At 36.4% G+C, this 16,169-nt stretch overlaps 1 protein-coding gene across 4 annotated transcripts in view; it reads right to left on the bottom strand.

Moving 5' to 3' along the window:
- The window catches only part of OCLN (occludin), a 65,736-nt gene that overhangs the window by 28,819 nt on the left and 20,748 nt on the right, over positions 1-16,169 (bottom strand). For all 4 annotated transcript variants that reach the window (XM_077117432.1, XM_077117431.1, XM_077117433.1 and 1 more), the window contains exon 4: positions 12,713-12,874. In XM_077117432.1, coding sequence (XP_076973547.1) covers positions 12,713-12,874 — 162 coding nt within the window. The remainder of the gene's footprint in view (positions 1-12,712; positions 12,875-16,169) is intronic.

Here is a 16,169-nt window from a genome sequence, read left to right as displayed (position 1 = left end):
AAACCAAGGGAGCATGCCTTAGAATGTATGAAGTCAATAACTGTATAAGAGTGAGGATAGAAGGATATAAACCCATCTGCTAAAAGTTATAAAGTGAGGGTGGTGCGATGGTGGCTCGGTGGCAGAATTCTTACCTGCCATGCCACAGACCCGGGTTCAATTCCCAGTGCCTGGCCATGCAAAAAAAAAAATTATTAAGTGAAAAGGGAAAAAATATAGTTGAGAGTATCACAAGAAAAAAAATTTTTACTAGATGGCCCAAAAGGGGAGTTACAGGAAAAGAGAAACACTTCCATTTTCTTCTTTATTTTTGCTATACTGTTTGTATTTTGTTATAATAAATGTGTATTACTTTTATAATAAGGATTTCTTATAACCACCACAAACAAAAAAGGCAAATAGCATTTACAAAATGGTGAGCTTGGGGAACCATTTTCTCCTATTGCTCCTATATTTTAAAACATACCTAATAATTTTCAAGAAAAAGCGCTTGTAAAAATATAATAAAACAACACAAAGATCGATTGCAAATTAATTAAAAAAAATAAAATTCCAATAGAAAAATAAGAAGCATTTTATAGAACAAAAATGAATTTTAAATATATCCAGAGCACTATTAAAGTTCCCATGCTTTTACCTTAGCTCTAGTCTAAAGAAATAACAATTTGGACAAAGATTTCTGTAAAATATTCATTAATCCATTATTTAAAATAGTCAAAAACTGAAAAACATCTTATTGCAACAACAAGAGTTGGCCAAATGCATCTCTACAATAGAAAGTAATTGGCAAAGATGGGTAGAAACAATTCCATACTCACTGATAATCCCATGAATTGGTACAAACCCTATGAACAGCAATTTCCCAATATCTGGCAAAAATTACAGATGCATATACTCTTGACCCAGCACTACTATTTTGGGGAACCTATCCTAGAGATGTAATACATGTACAAACATTAAACAAGGTATACAAATTTGTATTTTTTTAATCATATCATTGGTTGTGAAAGCAAACAGCAAATGCATGCATCAACGAGATATTGGTGAAATAAACCTTACCATAAGGAACTTATCTATGCAGTGATAAGCAAAGACTGCAAAGATACATTACCAAGTCTAAAGGGCAAGATGCAGGCAGAATGGTGTGGTTAGCAATTTCTGTGTGAAAGAGCATGAGGTAGTCCATTTTTCCGTGGTTTTATTTTCACACATATACAAAAATGATGAAAGAAATCATAAGATCAAGAGTGGTTACCTGAAGCCAACATCACCCTCATACCAAAACCAGGCAAAGATATTACAAAAAAAGAAAACTACAGACCAATCTCTCTAATGAATACAGATGCAAAAATCCTCAATAAAATTCTAGCAAATCGTATCCAACAACACATTAAAAGAATTATACATCATGACCAAGTAGGATTCATCCCAGGTATGCAAGGATGGTTCAACATAAGAAAATCAATTAATGTAATACACCATATCAACAAATCAAAGCAGAAAAATCACATGATCATCTCAATTGATGCAGAGAAGGCATTTGACAAGATTCAACATCCTTTCCTGCTGAAAACACTTCAAAAGATAGGAATACAAGGGAACTTCCTTAAAATGATAGAGGGAATATATGAAAAACCCACAGCTAATATCATCCTCAATGGGGAAAAATTGAAAACTTTCCCCCTAAGATCAGGAACAACACAAGGATGTCCACTATCACCACTATTATTCAACATTGTGTTGGAAGTTCTAGTCAGAGCAATTAGGCAAGAAAAAGAAATACAAGGCATCAAAATTGGAAAGGAAGAAGTAAAACTATCACTGTTTGCAGACGATATGATACTATATGTACAAAACCCAGAAAAATCCACAAGAAAATTACTAGAGCTAATAAATGAGTACAGCAAAGTAGCAGGCTACAAGATCAACATTCAAAAATCTGTAGCTTTTCTGTACACTAGTAATGAACAAGCTGAGGCAGAAATCAAGAAACGAATCCCATTTACAATCGCAACTAAAAGAATAAAATACCTAGGAATAAATTTAACCAAAGAGACAAAAAACCTGTATAAAGAAAACTACAAAAAACTGCTAAAAGAAATCACAGAAGACCTAAATAGATGGAAGGGCATACCGTGTTCATGGATTGGAAGACTAAATATAATTAAGATGTCAATCCTACCTAAACTCATCTACAGATTCAATGCAATACCAATCAAAATCCCAACAACTTATTTTTCAGAATTAGAAAAACCAATAAGCAAATTTATCTGGAAGGGCAGGGTGCCCCGAATTGCTAAAAACATCTTGAGGAAAAAAAACGAAGCTGGAGGTCTTGCGATGCCGGACTTTAAGGCACATTATGAAGCCACAGTGGTCAAAACAGCATGGTATTGGCATAAAGATAGATATATCAACCAATGGAATCGAATAGAGTGCTCAGATATAGACCCTCTCATCTATGGACATTTGATCTTTGATAAGGCAGTCAAGCCAACTCACCTGGGACAGAACAGCCTCTTCAATAAATGGTGCCTAGAGAACTGGATATCCATAAGTAAAAGAATGAAAGAAGACCCGTATCTCACACCTTATACAAAAATTAACTCAAAATGGATCAAAGATCTAAACATTAGGTCTAAGACCATAAAACAGTTAGAGGAAAATGTAGGGAGATATCTTACGAATCTTACAACTGGAGGCGGTTTTATGGACCTTAAACCTAAAGCAAGAGCACTGAAGAAATAAATAAATAAATGGGAGCTCCTCAAAATTAAACACTTTTGTGCATCAAAGAACTTCATCAAGAAAGTAGAAAGACAGCCTACACAATGGGAGACAATATTTGGAAACGACATATCAGATAAAGGTCTAGTATCCAGAATTTATAAAGAGATTGTTCAACTCAACAACAAAAAGACAGCCAACCCAATTACAAAATGGGAAAAAGACTTAAACAGACACCTACCAGAAGAAGAAATACGGATGGCCAAGAGGCACATGAAGAGATGCTCAATGTCCCTGGCCATTAGAGAAATGCAAATCAAAACCACAATGAGATATCATCTCACACCCACCAGAATGGCCATTATCAACAAAACAGAAAATGACAAGTGCTGGAGAGGATGCAGAGAAAGAGGCACACTTATCCACTGTTGGTGGGAATGTCAAAGGGTGCAACCACTGTGGAAGGCAGTTTGGCGGTTCCTCAAAAAGCTGAATATAGAATTGCCATACGACCCAGCAATACCATTGCTGGGAATCTACTCAAAGGACTTAAAGGCAAAGACACAAACGGACATTTGCACACCAATGTTTATAGCAGCGTTATTTACAATTGCAAAGAGATGGAAACAGCCAAAATCTCCATCAACAGAAGAGTGGCTAAACAAAATGTGGTATATACACACGATGGAATATTATGCAGCTTTAAGACAAGATAAACTTATGAACCATGTAATAACATGGATGGACCTAGAGAATATTACGCTGAGTGAATCCAGCCAAAAACTAAAGGACAAATACTGTATGGTCCCACTGATGTGAACGGACATTCGAGAATAAACTTGAAATATGTCATTGGTAACAGAGTTCAGCAGGAGTTAGAAACAGGGTAAGACAATGGGTAATTGAAGCTGAAGGGATACAGACTGTGCAACAGGACTAGATACAAAAACTCAAAAATGGACAGCACAATAATACCTAAATGTAAAGTAATCATGTTAAAATACTGAATGAAGCTGCATCTGAGCTATAGGGTTTTTTTTTGTTTTTGTTTGCTTGTTGGTTTGTTTGTTGTTGTTGTTTTTTACTATTATTACTACTTTTATTTCTTTTCTTTATATTAACATCTTATATCTTTTTCTGTTGTGTTCCTAGTTCCTCTAAACCGATGCAAATGTACTAAGAAACAATGATCATGCATCTATGTGATGATGTTAAAAATTACTGAGTGCATATGTAGAACGGTATGATTTCTAAATGTTGTGTTAATTTCTTTTTTTTTTCTTTCCGTTAATAAAAAAATAAAAAATTAAAAAAAAAAAAAAAAGAAAGAGTGGTTACCAACGGGAGTGAGAATGGGTAGGAAAGATACCCAGAAATGGGTAAATGGCAAGAAGAGATTTCCCTAAATACTTTTTTGTTTTACTTTAGACCACGGCTTTTTTAAAAAGGATAATCAGGAAAAGCTTTTATCTTGACAAAAATTTTTTTTAAGTATCCTATTGATAGATGTGAAAAATAAAGATGAATCTCAGTCACTATTCTAGTGAAGGACACAAAAGCACAGGGTATAATTCCATTAACACGAAGTTTAAGAACAGGCAAAACTAACTGATGGTGACAGAACTCAGAAGAGGAGTTTGTCTCATTCTGGGGAACACTAACTGGGAAGAGGATGAGGAAACCTTGGAAGCTAGAATTTTCCATAACTTGATCTGGGTGATGGTTACATGGGTACATAGGCATAAAAATTCATCAATTTAGTTGTTTAGTTTGTTTAACAACTGAATTGGTACACTTCGTGTGCTTTATAAGTGTGGAGTACTTCGATAAAAATTTTAACAGGATCAAAAAATATTGTTGACACATATTCAGGAGATGTAATTCTAAATTCTCAGATCCTGAGCTGTTTGTACACAACCTGGTTGTTCCCAGAAATTTCAGGTATTTATGGGACAACTGAGACTCAGAGCTCTGAAGCTACGAAAGGCAGCATTACTCCATACAGGAACTGTTTAAAAAGTTGAAAAAGTGATCAGAAACATTGAGTAGAGATATGAATGAAGCTGATCTGGATAAGACTAAGATATATTAGAATTCAGGGTAAAGGAAGATATCATTCATATTTTAAAACTTCAACTTCTGTGTGAGACTAAGGGAGAGATGTTTACTTGGTGCAAAATTTACATTTTGGGTAGTGCATTTCCTCATTTAACTTGTATGGTCAGTATATTTGAACATGGTAAGTACAAGGAATCTTGAATAGGACGTGAGATTTGGCTGCTTTGTCTGGGTTGTGTGATGTTCCAATAAATCCCAGAGTAATCTGGGCAGTGAATAAAGTATTTGCAAGGTTCCCTTGGGGGCTGGGGAGAAGGGAGGAACTATTCAACTTCCCAATTTATTTAAACTTTTTTTAATTAATTAATTTTTTTATTCAACATACAAACACAAGCATTCTTACCATACGATCATTCCATTCTTATTATATAATCAATAACTCACAATATCATCACATAGTTGTATATTCATCATCATGATCACTTCTTAGAACATTTGCATCAATTCAGAAAAAGAAATAAAAAGAAACAGAAAAAAATCCATCCATACCATACCCTTTATCCCTCCCCTTTCATTGATCAGTAGAATTTCAATCTACTACATTTATTTTAACATTTGTTCTCCCTATTATTTATTTATTTTTAATAATATGTCTTACTCATCTGTCGATAAGGTAGATAAAAGGAGCATCAGACACAAGGCTTTCACAATCATATAATCACACTGTGAAAGCTATATCATTATACAATCATCTTCAAGAAACATGGCTAATGGAGCACAGCTCTAAATTTTCAGGCACTTCCCTGAAGTGCCTCTCCATTACACCTTAACTAAAAAGGGGATATCTATATAATGCATAAGAATAATCTCCAGGATAACCTCTCAACTCTGTTTGGAATCTAACAGCCATTGACACTTAATTTTGTCTCATTTCGCTCTTCCCCCTTTTGGTCGAGAAGGTTTTCTCAATTCCTTGATGCTGAGTCCCAGCTCATTATATAGGATTTCTGTCCCATGTTGCCAGGAAGATCCACATCCCTGGAAGTCATGTCCCACACACAGAGGGGGAGGGCAGTGAGTTTGCTTGTTGTGTTGGATGGAGAGAGAGGCCACATCTGAGCAACAAAAGAGGCTCTCTTGGGGGTGACTCTTAGGCCTAATTTTAAGTAGGCTTAGCCTATCCTTTGTGGGGTTAAGTTTCATATGAACAAACCCCAGATTGAGGGCTCCACCTATTGCTTTGGTTGTCCCTACTGCTTGTGAGGATATCAAGAATTCTTCACATGGGGAAGTTGAGTTTTCCCCCTTTCTCACCATTCCCCCAAGGGGGCTTTGCAAATACTTCTTTATTCACTATTCAAATCACTCTGGGATTTATCGGGGCATCACTCTGGACAAACCTACAAAATCACATGCCCTACTCAAGGTTCCATATACTTATATGGTGTTCAATTAAGCTGTCCACACAACTTGTATTAGGAAATAAATGCACTAGATAAAATATAAATTTTGTACCAAATAATCATTTTTTGCTTTAGTCTCACACATAAGTTAAAGTTTTAACATATTAATTACCATTTATTTTCAACACCCTGCAGTATTGACATTCCTTTATTCTTCCTCATGCAAAAACATTTTTAAATTTTTACATTTAGTCACTATCATTACACATTCTAGGCATTCCTAAATTATACTATCTCAGTCTTTATTGTCTATCTTTCCTTCTGATTTCATTTGTGCCCCCAGGCCTCCTCCCTCTATCATTCTCAATTTAGAGAATTTCTGATACTCTCATAAGCAGCGAGAACAACCAAATCAACAGGCCGTGCTCTCGATCTTGGGGTCTGCTCTTATGAAAATTATTCCTGTAAAGGATAAGCTAAGCCTACATAAAATTAAGCCTAACAGTCACCCCCTACAATTGTGTTGCTCAGATGTGGCCTCTCTCTCAAAGCCAACTCAGCAGGTAAAGGTACTGCCTCTCCCCTACCTGGGACATGACTCCCAGGGGTGTAAATCTCCCTGGCAATGTGGGACAGAAATCCTGGGAACAAGGTGGGACCTGGCATCAAGGGATTGAGAAAGCTTTCTTGACCAAAAGGGGAAGAGAGAAATGAGACAAAATAAAGTTTCAGTGGCTGAGAGATTTTAAACAGAGTTCAGAGGTTACCCTGGAAGTTATACTTATACACTATATAGACATTCCTTTTTAGTTTATGGAGTATTAGAATGATTAGAGGGAAATACCTGAAACTGTTGAGCTGTGTTTGAATAGTCTTGATTCTTGAAGGCTACTGTGTGATCGTGAAAACCTTGTGTCTGATGCACCATTTAACCAGGGTATGGACAGACGAGTAAAAATATATGGCAAAAAATATAAATAAATAATAGGAGGGACAAAGGGCAAAATAAATGGGGCAGATGGAAATACTAGTGGTTAATGAGAAGGAGGGGTAAGGTGTATGGTATACATGAGTTTTTTCTTTTTTCTTTGTATTTCTTTTTCTGGAGTGGTGTAAGTATTCTGAAAAATGATTATGGTGATGAATACACAACTATGTAATGTTGTGAGCCAATGACTGTACACCACATATGGAATGTCTGTGTGTGAAAATTTCTCAATAAAAATATTTTTTTTAAATGTTGAGGAACATTTAATAACATGGTGAAATGCTCACAATGTAATGTTAAGTCAGAAAAGGCAGGATGTTACACTGATGGGGTATGATCTTAATTCTGATACAGAATAAGAAGCAGAGAAAAAAAGATTAAATGGCAACTGATGGTTGTAGAATTTTCTTTATACTTTGCCGTATTTTCAAAATCTTTTACATTTAAAATCATATAGAATATTTTGTTTTAAATTCAGAAAAAACAGTAAGATATAGAGTTGAGGAATGAGAGAAAAAATAAAGATCTGCATATTTAAATAAGAATCTTAAAACATTTACAATAAAACAATGTTGATACAAACAAGCGAATAACTGAGTACACAGGACCAGGTTAACAATCAAAAATACCCTGTTTATTCCACAAAGGACAAGGTACCTGGAAAGGGGAGGGGAAAAAAAAACTAAAAACCCCTAGGAAGGCAGTAGAAATATGGTGCTGGGGATTCAAGAATAGGAAATAAGAAATTTTCAAGTTTTCTCACAGATACTATAAAAGGGTCAAAACTCATTTCAAACTCTGAAGGCTCAGCTTCTGAGGTGCCTCTGCTCTGTGGACAGGGACCCTAAAAATGTCAAAAGTCCAAGGCCGGATGAAGCGGGGAATGGGGAGCTGATGCTGAGTAAGTGAGGAATGTCTGTTCGGAATGATAGACACGTCTTGGTAATATGCAGCAGTGATGGCAGCACAGCACTGTGAGTGTAGTTAATACCAATCAACTGTATACTTGAAAGTGGGAGAAAATTGAAAATATACTTGAAAATTGGGAGATTTTATGTTGAATACATAAAAATCTAAAAACAAAGCATGATTTAATAAGATAATGAATTTTACAGACATACCCAAAGGTAAGAGTAAACTAATATTGATGAGGCCTCTCTCAGCCAACACAACAAGCAAACTCACAGCCCTCCCCCTATCTATGTGGGACATGACTCCCAGGGGTGTGGACCTTCCTGGCAACATGGGACAGAAATCCTAGAATGAGCTGAGACTCAGCATCAAGGGATTGAGAAAACCTTCTCAACCAAAAGGAGGAAGAGTGAAATGAGACAAAATAAAGTGTCAATGGCTGAGAGATTCCAAACAGAGTCAAGAGGTTATCCCGAATGTTACTCTAACGCATTAACTAGATATCCCCTTTTTAGTTAAGGCATAACAGAGAGGCTGGAGGGAACTGCCTGAAAATGTAGAGCTGTGTTCCAGTAGCCATGTTTCTTGAAGATGATTGTACAATGATATAGCTTTCACAATGTGACTGTGTGGTTGTGAAAACCTTGTGTCTGATGCTTCTTTTATATACCTTATGGACAGATGAGTAAAACATATGGATTAAAAATAAATAAGTAATAGGGGGAACAAACATTAAAATAAATTTAGTAGATTGAAATGCTAGTGATCAATGAAAAGGAGGGGTAAGGGGTATGGTATGCATGAATATTTTTTCTGTTTTCTTTTTATTTCTTTTTCTGAATTGATGCAAATATTCTAAGAAATGATCATGATGATGAACATACAAGTACATGATGAAAAAAAGAATGTTCATATTGTGTAAAAAAAAAAGAGTAAACTAATGTTGAGTAACTAATTGTTATCTTAGTTAACTTCTTTCTTCTTACCCTAAAACAACCCGGTATCAGCAACAGGGGGAATTTCTTCCTTAGTTCTCTATAATTAGTAGAACCAAAATTTTAATCTTCACTTAGCACATACATATCGTGAGCCACTGATTTTATGCTTTGGATGGACTGTATGGTGTGTGAAGATATCTCAAAAAAAATATTTTAATAAAATAAAGTAAAAATCTCTAACGACCAAAAGGAAAAAATCACTAACCCACTTCAGAAGCAAAGTCTAACATTTCTACTTCTGCAGCCACTTTTTTCATTGCTCATTATCAGAATGATACTGATTTGAGCAGAACAGTGCATTAGAGCAGAGAAAAAAAGGGTAATTCACTACATCTGGCTGTTCCCGTAAACTGAGGAAAGAGAAGAACGAGAACGTGTGTTCAACAAAGTGAACTTCGGCAGGGGGGTGGAGAAAGGAAGGAAAAACCAAATGCCTGTGACTAACACCACTACCAAATAACTTATTTCAAAGAGCATAAATTCCTCGGGCATTTATTGGACAAACTAAAGGGAAGGGGAAGAAAAATGAGAAAGTTGCATGTGATTAAAACATATAAAACATTAGTCGAAATCATATATTTACTACTTATCAGATTATTCTTTATTAAGTTTCATACAATGAAAACAGTTTAGTTTATTACTAGAGAGAGAACAGAAGTACAGGTGAAACCCCCCTATTGGGTGTCAAGTTCCAAGGAAGTCAGTGAGGAGGCTTTATAAGAATGATACCATGTCCAAGGCAAGTAATCCTTTCAGCTTAATCATCATCACCACCTCTGCTAAGTTGTTAGGGCTATCTTGCCCCCAATTACCAAAAGCACCTAAACCTGATTAAACCTCCATGACAGTAAAATTAGATGACAGGCCAAAGTTCGCTGGGACTCATATTACTGGCACTGTCTCCCTTGAGTCAGATTTTTCCTAGGCTCTCGAAACCTTAAGTAAACAAATTCAACAGCCAGTGAAAACTGACACACCCAGAAACTCTCAGCAAAACATTTACTTCACAGCTCACAACAGACTGCCCTATTCCATCTACAGGTGACTCTGCCTGGAGCTGAAGGATGAAAGAAAGCATACTCTAATGCCTTCATACCTTATAAATCCTAGGGAGGGAAATAAGGTGGGAAACGGAGAAGGAAAAGGGGAGGAGGACAGGGAATAAAGAACAAGGGTTTCAACTAGAGGGCAGGAGAACAAAATTGGAATCTATCTCATTGTCACAGACACGCCTCACCCCTTCCAGCTTTGTAAATACTGCATCAATTTTCTTTTAACATTTTTTAATGGGAAATATAACAAATATACAAAAAAGCAATGAATTTCAAAGTACATTTTAACAAGCAGTTATAGAACACATTTCAAAGTTTGGTATGGGTTACAGTTTCATAATTTCACAGCTCCACAATTTCTAGCTGCTCCAAAACACTGGAGACTAAAAAGAAATATTAATGTAATAATTCAGTACTCACACTTATTTGTTAAATTCTAACTTCCCTATTATAACTATTCATCCCAATTCTTAGGGATGTTTGGGTTATGTCCATTCTAATTTTTTTCATGTTGAAAAGGGGTGTCAACAATATGGGATGGAGGATGGAACTGGTTGATGTTCTTGGAGATACTGGCACTTCTGGGTTTCAAGACTTATCTGTTTTAGGAACCATCTGATGGTGTTAAGTTCTGAAAAGTAAACTTAGTGTGTGCAACTTTAGTAGGATCTCAGATAGAGCCCTGCGTGTTCTTTAGTGTTACAGGAATAATGTTGTTTGGGGGTTGGAAAACTGTGGCAATTAGCAATAGCTAGCTGAAGCTTACATTGAGAGCAGCCTCCAGAATAGCCTCTCGACTCCATCTGAACTCTCTCAGCCATGATACCTCATTTAGTTACACTTCTTTCCCCCATTTGGACAGGAAGGCATTGCTGATCCCACAGTGCCAGGCCAGGCTGATTCCTGGGGGTCGTGTCTCCTATTACCAGGAATACTCACACCCCTGGATGTCATGTTCCACGTAGAGGGGAGGGTAATGATTATACTTAATACTGCCATCGATTTTGTTCCTTAACTAACTAGAAAAAAATTTATACACATTTCTAAATGTATTAAAAAAAAAAAATACCCAGGCTTATTGGATGCTAAAGCTAAAGGAGACTGCAAGATCATCAAGGCCTTTATGCCTTCACACCCTGCCCTTAGCCCTCCCCACCACACTCCCACTGACCCACGCCAATCTACTTTAGAATCTATGTCCAGTGAACTCATCTACTCCTCATGGCATGAAATCAATCTACTCAAAGAATCCTGTGGTAGCGGTTTCTGAGGATGCTTACAACAACATCCTAACAGTATTTTTGAGAAACAAAATTTCATTCCAAATACTTCTCAAGACAGCTTACTTTTTGAGAGAGGGGCCTTCTAGGCAGTCACAAATCACATCATCCTAGAGGAAGTCACCTACCGATATAATTAACAAAGGAGGAAATGGCTCTGCCTTTCTCTGCCTCACTGATGTATTTCCTATGCAAATGCAGAGGGAGTTACAGAGGTACTGCCTCCTGCTCCCATTCCTGCAAATCCTGAACAAAGCCAGTATCACAGCACGCAGGCAAACAGTGTTTCCCTCCAAAATAGCAAAGGGAAAAACAAAGGGGGAGAGCAGAAGCGGTTGTTTTTGTTTTGCAAAGGCCAAGACCTTTCTGCATCACTCCTTTACAAGCCTTTTCCGTTCAGTGCTAGATCCAGTCCTTGGAAATGGAAATCTGGTATTTACCTCATGGTGAAAGTCTTAACAATTATCCCACCCTTTCAAAATTCTGAGTAAAATGGGGCAACACAATCCTCAAGATATATAAGGGCAATATATAAGATTTCACAAGGGTTCCATGCACTAGAATAACTTTCCAGATACCTACAACCTCCAGAGGGTCCCTGGTCCAGATAAATCCTGAAACCCAGACAGTTCCATCTCCCTACTCCTTAGTAGTGACAGACCCTTCCAATATTAAAAATTTAGAACTGCCATAACCCAAACACCCCTTAAGAGAGTAATGGAAAGATCAAAGGTGATGGTGGAGTTATACAGAAAACATATGATTTAACAAATGAACAGGAATGCTCCAGTATTTCAGAGCAGCTAGAAGTAAAACCTAAAGTTGGGAAATTGTAAACCATGTCAAACTCTGAAATATGTTCTACAACTAATTGTGGTGCTGTGCTTTGAAATTTATAACATTTTTGTATATATGTTATTTTTCACAAAAAAAAGAAGGAAAAAAGTTGATTGCAATGATAAAAAAAAACATTTAAGCCCTCTAGCCTCCCATATTCTGGAGCAGCTAAAAGGAAAAATATGAGAGGATCACATGGTAGTCCATGACAAACTCTGGGATCTGTACTGTAACTATTTGTTGAAGAGTGAAAATCATTGCCTTTTTATTTCATTGCTTTGTATGTATGTTATACTACACAATAAAGAAGTTCAAAAAAATGAAGCAACAACTTTTGCAACACACATAGACAATACTTCTGAACAAGGTTTTATAAAGCACTAAAACTTAAGGTTAGAGACAGTAACCTTGGGATTTAATAAAAGATTGGAAGTTCATTGATATTTTCTACACTCACCCACTCTTCGACATTGGGTGGCTGCTCCTCAAAGATGTGTTCCTTGTCCCACAAAATATTCGACTTGTCATACCGGCTCATCTTTCTTCGAGTTTTCACAGCAAAGAAAATTATTAAAGCAAAAGCCACAATCAGTACGAACCCCAGTACAATGGCAATGGCCTAAAAAGGGAATTAAAGATATTGACATGATTAGTTTTTTAATTTCTTATTTATCACAATGCACTCTCTACAAATTACTAAAACCCACATCATCTAAGTTCCTACTAAATATTTGTGCCTTAATTGACATAAAATTGAAGCAAACTATTACACTTTAGAAATACCATTAAAACTTAACCTGCAATTATTGGGCTAAGGTCAGCAAAACACATGCACACAGACTGCTGACTGAATCCGCAGACTATGCTTGCATCACCATCCCCATTTCAGGGCTCCAAAGCCCGTACACTTAACAGCCATATTTTTATTGACAGATGAGAACAGCCAATAATGATCTCAAACATTGGTATACCTTTAAAGGGTTTGAAAAAAATTACCAGTCATGCTTAATAATCACGTTCAAAATATATTTTTGGCAAACCTTTACCCTGAAAGTAAATTTCAGTTCAAAAAGCATCTGCTTTACCATAAATTATGAGGATATGGAGCTGATCAAACTATAAATTAAAGCAAATGGACTGATGATGCATTTGCTCTGGTAGGTTTCTGTTTTAGGAGTCTCTAGAACACTTACTAGAAAGGACCCTGTGACATTTCTCCCAATGTCTGATAGGAATTAAGTGCTATTTCGACCTGAACTTGAAGTAGAGGCAGGTACCATGTTGCTGCCCTGGATATGCAGCAAAGGCTCTCCTTTCAGCTGTCTGACAGTGACATCCTTTTGCAAAGAAAACAGGTTTGAGGTGGTCAGTGGACTGAGAGGGATAAGGGATGAGTAAGATAGGAATACCAATCCTCAGCCCCAAAGATACATCTTAAATGGCAACAACCCCTCTGAAAATCTACATTTGCAGGGAAAACATTTCAGTCTTCAAAATAAGCGTCCTTACTGAAAAAGAACTAACCTTTTTACCGAAAAAGGACTAACTCATGCAAGTAAAAGAATGGGAATTCCTGAGTCACTGTAAGAAAAAAAAATTCCAAGGAATATAAGATTAGTAATCCAGAAACGTCTTTGTTACTATAATTAAGTGACCACAGTTACAGATGGCAGAGCTCTCCTCCATGCCTGAGCATTTGAATCACTGGATAGCTTTTAAAAATACTGACATCCACTCTGAAAACTGCAAAATACTTTTGAAAGAATTTAAAGAAGACATGAATAAATGGAAAGGTAACCTATGTTCATTAATAGGAAGATTTAATATTGTTAAGACAGCAGCGCTCCATAAATCGATTCATAGAAACAATGCAACTATTGAAATTCCCAACTGGCTTTTTTTGCAGAAATTGACAAGTGGACCCTAAAATTCATACGGAAATGCACATGTTCCTGAATAGCCAAAACAATTTCTTGAAAAAGAACAAAGTTGGAAGAATCACTCTTCCCAAGTAATCCATATACATCACTAACTTCAAAGATAAAAGTAATCAAGCAATCAATATAGATCAGTAGAATAGGACGGAAAGTCTAGAAATAAACTCTCACATTTATGGTCAACTGATTTTGGATAAGGGCACAAAAGCCATTCATTGGGGAAAAAGAATAGTCCTTTCAACAAATGATGCTGTGACAACTGGATATTGAGATGCAAAAGAATGTTGGCTACTTTCCTTACACTACACCCAAAATTAACTTAAAATGGATGAGGACTTAACTATAAGAGATAAAATTATAAAATAAAAAAAAAAAGGAATAAAATCTATGTGACCTTGAATTAGGCAAAGCCTTCTTAGATATGACACCAGAGGCACAGATAACAAAAGAAAAGTTAAACTAGACATCATCAAATTTAAAAACTTTTGTACAAAGCACATCATTAAGAAAGTGAAAAAAAAGAACCTGAAGAATGAGGGAAAATATTTGCAAATCATATATTTGATAGGGGACTTATATTTAGTTATGTAAAGAATTCTTACAACTCAATTATAAAAAAAAAAAAAAGACAAAGAGCCCAATTAAAAAGTGGGCAAAGGATCTCAATAGAAATTTCTCCAAAGAAGATATACAAGTGGTCAACAAGCACATGAAAAACAGCATCACTAGACAATAAGGAAATGCAAAACAAAATCACAATGACCTACCACTGCATGCTCACCAGCATGTTTATAATCAAACAGACAATAACAAGTGTGGGAGAGAATGAGGAGAAACTGGAATCCTCAGATCTTACTGGTGGGAATATAAAGTGGTATCGTCACTGGGAAACAGTTTGGCAGTTTATCAAAATGTTAAACAGATTTACCGCAAGACCCAGTGCAGTGGTTTGAAACTGCATGTACCCCAGGAAAGCATGTTCTTAAAGTTAATCCACTCCTGTGGGGGTGGACCCATCGTAAATGGACTCTTTTGAGGGGGCTACTTCAGCGAAGATGTGACCCACCTCTCTTAAGATAGGTCTTAATTCCTTTTATGGGAGTCCTTTAAACAGCAAAAGAGAGAGAGAGAAACAGAAAGCAACAGAACAAGAAGCTTAAAGTAACGAACCCAGAAGAGAAGTGAGACCAGCAGACATCACCATGTCCCCTGCCATGTGGCAGTGGACCCAAGGATGGATGGCAGATGGTCTTTGGGAAAAAAGCATCGCCTTGATGATACCTTGACTTGGAAATTTTCTCAGCCTCAAAACTGTAAGCTAATAAATTCCATTGTTAAAAACCAACTCATTTTACAGTATCTGCTTTCAGCAGCCTAGCAAACTAAAACACCCAGCAATTCCACATGTAAATATATACCCATCTGTCCACATTAAAACTATACATGAGGGTGGTGTGACAGTGGCTCAGGGGCAGAGTTCTCTCCTGCCATGATGGAGACCTGGGTTCGATTCCTGGTGCCTACCCATGCCAAAAAAAAAAAAGCAAAACTATACATGAATGTTCATAGCATCATTCATAAGAACCAAAGTAGAAACAACCAAATGTCCATCAACTGATGAATGGATAAATAAAATCTGATATATCCATAAGACGGAATTTTATTCAGGAATAAAGTACTGATACATATGATAAATGGATGAATTTTGAAAACATTATCCTAAGTAAAATAAGCTATTTATAAAAGACCACAAATTGTCTAATTCTATTTATATAAAACACCCAGAAAAGGCAAATTCATGGACACAAAAAGTAGGTTATTGCTGCCTTGGGCTCAGAGAAGGGAAAAGGAAGTTTTGCTTCTTCTGCTGCTAATGGAAGTTTCTATTTGGGATGATGAAAATGTTCTAAAATGTGCTGTGGTGATGGTTGCACAATGCTGTGAATATACTAAAAAGCAATGAACTGTATATTAAAT

Source organism: Tamandua tetradactyla, chromosome 9 (genome assembly GCF_023851605.1).
Source record: "Tamandua tetradactyla isolate mTamTet1 chromosome 9, mTamTet1.pri, whole genome shotgun sequence".
NCBI lineage: Eukaryota > Metazoa > Chordata > Mammalia > Pilosa > Myrmecophagidae > Tamandua > Tamandua tetradactyla.
The sequence above is the reverse complement of the archived record's forward strand: the minus strand, read 5'-3'. Positions and strand labels throughout refer to the sequence as shown.